We start from the raw sequence: 5,702 nt of genomic DNA, 5'->3' as shown, positions 1-5,702 counted from the left end.
TTTAAACAAAATCAATCCATTACACTGGGATATTAGTACATAAAATGAACTGATCTATAGGATTTAACTTCTCCATAAGCAGAGACATGTTGTTTTATGTAATTTTTGAAAACCAAAAATTATTAAGTATTATTTTCGCAATGCAATAGCTGTGGATTGTGACTGATAGACAATCTACAACTAATATAAGTAGCCAATAAAAATACAAATGTCAGTCTCGGAATTGCAAAGACTTTCATCAATAGAAGAGAGACTAGTTATTGTACTGAACAATGGAACAAGTAGGACTTAAGCAGAGTTAAGTTTCACTGATTTCATGGGGGGAAAGCCTGAGCACACCTTGGAAATTAGGGACACAAATGTGATCTTATACATCTTGTTTGAAAGAAAATTCCACTGCATTTAGGAGCAACTAAATTAAAAAAAAATATTACATGACATTTTGATTAGTTAAATAATGGTTGGCTGGTATATCTGTTAAGGGGATCCATAGCCGGCTTGAAAACTCTGCTCAAAGAATACTAATTGAATTGCAGTTAAGTATCACAGGGCTAGGCTTGATTCATTATTTTCATTAATGTGGATAAATTGGTGGAAGCAAGTGCTTAACAGGTTTGCAGATTATACAAAACGGAATACAATAGCTAATATATTAATAGACAGAAAAAATCAAGATAATTTAGATATATTGACTGAAAAAAAGAATGAAATTTAATAGAGAAAGTTCTTCATGTAGAAAAAGAAATCAAATACAAGATATCGAATGGGGGAATCAGTTCCTAAATATGAATCAGTTGACATAGTTGCTGAAAAGGCAAATACAGCTTAGTATATTTTTCAAATCCCAGAAGTAGAGAGTTATATTACATTCTTAGTATCATGAGTTTCTGGGCGCTGCCACTTAAGAGGGAATCTGAAAAATTGGAACAGGTGCCCAGTATAAAACCTTACCAAGATTATCCAAACACTGAATATTTAGCCAGGACCTCAACTAGAATCTTATGGCATTTCTGAATGTCACCAAGCCATGACTGAAGTGTTTGAAAACTTCTCTCCTTGCTGTTTTAGATGCCAAAAGTCACTACTGTAGTGTGAATCCTGGTTGCCTTACAAGAAATTGGGAATGTTTAAGACCAGAAATAATGAGGATGGTTAGAATCATACTTTTCAAGTGCCTGAAAATGGCTCCTATAGAAGAAAGACTTGTTCTCTGCATCCCAGAATGTGGGACATAGAATAAGATGTCCAATTACAGGAGGTTATTCCAATTGATAAAGCAGTTTGACAATGGAACCAAATGCCATGGGCTGTGACTCTCCTTTGGTGGATGTGCTCAGTCAGAGGCTGGAGGCCATTTGTCATTTGGATTTTGCACCAAGCAGAGGAAAGTTTCTTCCCTTCTGGTCTTCCATGAAATCTTTTATAGATCTTAACAGGCTTATACTGATTTCATATCCTGTGCAAATCTGTATTCATCACACGGCCACCTTGGGTTATAGTTGGACTAGTTATTTGGACCTATTTAATATAATTGTCCCATTCTCCCCCTCTCTTTCACATTCGTACCCGAGGGCCAAAATCAGACTTTCGTCCCAGTGATCGTGTAACCGATTTGAGAAGAAAACGTGCAAAACTGTCCTTTTCAGGGTCTTAAAACATTTTCGTCTCTCTGCCCCCAGCTGTCGCTCCATCCAGACCGAATAATACAAATAGGAGAAGCCGCGAGGAGCCTTGAGCCCTCCGGGCCCCGTCCTCCCACCCGCTTCGATTGCAGCCTGCGGGGCCCCCTCCATTTCCATCCCTCCTCAGCTCAGGAGGGCCAGGCTCATTTGGAAAACTGCGCCTGCACAGCGGCCACCCCGAAGGCGGAAGGAAACAAGTGAGGGAATTTGCAAGCGGCGCAGGAGCAAAGGGTCGCCCCATCGGGTACGCGCCCTTGGCCGCACTGCTGCTCCTCCAGGGCCGCCGAGAGGTATTTGTTGGCCGGTCGCAGCCTCTCCGGGTGGTGGTGGTGGTGGTGCAGGTGATGGTGACTGACCGGGCTCGGCGTTAGCAGCACCGGGCCCGGGGCGACGGCGGCGGCGAAGAGAGGCAGTCCAGCCAGCAGCAGCCTGGGACCCGAGGAGCCGCTAATCTCCCCTATGATTCTCCGGAGCTCTTGCAAGGAGCTGCCCAACAAAAGAATGTAATTCCGAGCCAAGAGCAGCGTGGCGATCTTGGAGAGCTTCCGCCCCGGCGAGCTCTGGCAATGAGCCGTCGAATAAGGCAGGATCACCTCTCGCAGCGCGTCCATGGCCAAGTTGAGGTCCTGCATCCGCTTCCGTTCGCGGCTGTTGATCTTTCTCCGCAGCTGTTGCTGCTCGCTCTTGCCACCGCCCGCCCGGCTGGTCCCAGTCCCGGGTCGCGTCTGGAGCTGCTCCGCCGCGAAGTCCGGCCTGCTCTCCTCCGCTTGTTTGGGAAGCAAGGCGGGAGGGGCCTGCGTGTAGCGAACCAGCTCGTACGAAAAGTGTTGCCTCAACATGATGGCCTTGCGGGCTCTTCAGAGCGGGCAACGGGCTGTCATCGCCTTAAAAAGCTCGTGGGAAGAAAAGGCGGCAGGGAAATGGGGGTCGGCGCTCGAAGAACGGTTTCAAAAGGGGGATAAGGATCGACCGATCAGTTACTATTTTAATCTCCCTGCTGCGATTAGCGCCGAGATGTGAGGAAATGGATTATTGAGCGCAGATCCTCTAACTCCAACCCTGTATTCGAGCGAAGGAATGACAGGCTGCAGCCAATGGGAGTGCAGATCTGGAGGAAAAGAGGCGCTCATTGGCTGCCACCAGATGCTTAGGGAAACCGTTGCGGTAGGACAAGACCTTTATTGTGAAGTCTGGTGCTCCAGTTTTTCAGTTTTGAGTCTTCTGGTAGCTTAGCCCAAACTTACAGAAAACCCGCCCTTCACCTCTGTTTTCTAATTATTGTTGACATTATTAATGCCTCTTTTTACAGGTGCAGAATTTATAAACAGGCATTTCAGATGGCAATTTTAAAATAAAATAGGGCCAAGCTCATGTGCATCCCAGAGATAGATGTCTATGGACATTCTCAGTCATCCAGGTCATGATTGTCCCAAAGGTGCTTTTTTCAAGAAGCAACTGGAGTTTATGTTTTTTCTTTGAAGATGTTTCGCTTCTCATCCAAGAATCCTTCCATTCCCCACCATCCAGTCAGAGCTGAAGAAGCTTCTTAGATGAGAAGCAAAACATGTTCAAAGAAAACCAGAAAGTGCAGTTGCCTCTTGAAAAAGCACTTTTGGGACCTCAAAGATAGGTTCACACATACTCTTATGCACTTCTCTGGATTAATGTCTGTCAGCTTTCAATTTCTTCTGCCCTGTGTTTTGTTTTGCATCCAGAATCCCGTGTAGAGAAGACAGTTATGGATAAAAGTTCTAGATATTTTATGTCCCATTTGTGTCTGATACAATACTGACAGAGATGAGTCTACCAACCAAGATATATGTCTACCCAAGCCTACTGCTTTTCAGCAGTGGACAATACAATGGCATAGCAAGCAAAGTGTAAGGCTATTATATTCCTATATTTTTCCTTCTCTTAACCTTCATAATTAGAATTCAGAAATATCCAGTTCTCTCTGGCTTCACTCCATGTTTATATCCTTGCTTCTTGAGTCCCAGTCCTTCACAGTTGATCGCAGTCAAAACTAGGAATAATCAGTAGAAACCTCCTGGATGAGATGTTAGGCCATATAATTCAGCATTTGTTGTCAAACAGTAATGAATAGATGTACCTGAGAATATCTAAGAGGTGGACCACTTAGCAGTAACCCCCTAACAGCCATCAAAGAAGTAGTTACTTGTAGCCTGATCTTCTATAAAACTGTTAAGTGCCCTTTTAAAATCACCCAAATCAACTATTTGCACACCTGCTACCATTTCAACTATATGCTGTATGGAAACTATTTCCTTCTGTCCACCATTAATTTTCAGTGATGACCTTGAGCTCTAACATTGAGAGAGGGAGGAAGATTTTTCTGTCTCTATCTTGTGTCACCTGAACCATAAGGTGGGTGGCAAATAAATGACTGATAAATATATGCCATTCATGATTTTATGTGCCTTTATTTTATATTGCCTCTTCTATAACTTTCATTCCAAATTAAAGAATACTGTTGCTTTAACCTTTATATGGGAACTGCTGTAGCTCCATAATCATTTTTGTTGCAATCATTGCATAATCTTGAACAATATAATATGCCTAATACACCATGTGATGTATGGACAATGGTGTGATATATGAACAACACTATTTTAGCAATTCAGTTTTCAGTTTTCTTCCTAATGATTTCAAGCATGGAATATGCCTTTTTATTAAAAGCAGTTGTAGGCTCAATTGACATTTTTACTGAACTACTCACATGACTTCAAACTCCATAGTAAGTCCATACTATCTCAAATCTCATTAATTAATTTATCTCATTACATAATCCAGATGTTTTGTGTCAGCACTATCACTTGATACTAAAGTGCATTTGCCATTTGAAATCCATTCCTCCAGTTGGGAAAGAGACTATTGCAGTTTCTTACAGTTCTTTTTGACATTATCACCCTAAAGATGTTGATAGGAACTGCCAAAATGGCCTGTTCACTATCACCCCATGGATCACTAGTATGCCTGTTTGCTCCTATTCTTTTTGTTTTTAACAAGTCATGTGAGAATACAAGATATTGCAGTAGCTTATTTTCCTCTAGACTAAAATCCAGGGAGAGGAAATCATAGGGGTTTTCCCTGTCCAGTTTGTACCTAAATTTTAATCAGGATTGTATACATCCAATAGCGGATTATTGGTATACATTATTATCTGCTGCTATTTTAAGTGAATTCATAGTGAAATGACCAGCTGTTAGATATACAGTATATGAAAGCACAATAATCTAGCTGCAATACAGAGTATGGAGGGGGGGGGGCAACCTACAGAAATTTATTCAATGACTTTAAACAAAAACATTAAAATATACTAAAAATCACATTTTATAAACATACATTTATCAAAAATGGATAGCTGCTTACTGCAATTAAGTAAAAGAACAATATATTGAAACATGGCAAATTTTCTAGTTTTAAAATTAAATGCTTTCATTTCTGTATCTTCTGGCTAGATCTATTTTTTCCAATGAGAAGAAAATTACAGTCTGTTGACAGAGAAAAAATGCCCCCCCTGTTTGTGTGTGTGTGTGTGTGTGTGTGTGTGTGTAAGGAGAGAGAGAGAAGTCTCTTCTTTTACTTTGTAAATGAGTTTAAAATAGGCCATCAACATTGATTTTAAATTTTGGAATAGGCTTTAAAGTATTCTTGTGTGTAGGGCAGTTAAACAGTCTTAAAACAATGTGATTCAGTGTGCTGTGAAATTGCATCCACAGATCTCTAAAACTTATTTCAAAGAGTGAATTTCTTTGGAAGTTTTAAAAAAAGACAAAACCTCAACTTAAACCCTTTAAGCCATTCTGTAGTTAGTAGTTTAAGCCAATTCCTGTGCAAGCTTTCTCTGATGCAATAAAAGAGACAGTTTGCTTAGAAGGCGCTAACTGATTTATAGCACAATGGCCAATGGCATAGTCAGGGCTGTTTTTCTGGGGGTGGGGGTGTCCTTTTATATTTTGTTTTTGTTGCAACAACACCCTGGCAAAAGTCTCAGGAGTC

The 5,702-nt window shown here is 41.2% G+C and overlaps 1 protein-coding gene across 1 annotated transcript; it reads right to left on the bottom strand.

The window, feature by feature from the left end:
- Positions 1 to 688: 688 nt before the first annotated feature.
- OLIG1 (oligodendrocyte transcription factor 1) lies at positions 689 to 2,734 on the bottom strand. The gene has a single exon (XM_014068071.2). It carries the CDS (start codon positions 2,519 to 2,521, stop codon positions 1,826 to 1,828), a length of 696 nt encoding a protein of 231 aa, XP_013923546.1. The 5' UTR covers positions 2,522 to 2,734; the 3' UTR covers positions 689 to 1,825.
- Positions 2,735 to 5,702: the final 2,968 nt, after the last annotated feature.

The sequence above is a fragment of the Thamnophis sirtalis genome, unplaced genomic scaffold (assembly GCF_051295495.1).
Source record: "Thamnophis sirtalis isolate CommonGarterSnake01/CBP01778 unplaced genomic scaffold, rThaSir2_p1.2 scaffold_8, whole genome shotgun sequence".
NCBI classification, from domain to species: domain Eukaryota; kingdom Metazoa; phylum Chordata; class Lepidosauria; order Squamata; family Natricidae; genus Thamnophis; species Thamnophis sirtalis.
Note: the sequence above shows the minus strand (reverse complement) of the source record. Positions and strands in the feature narration are given on the sequence as shown.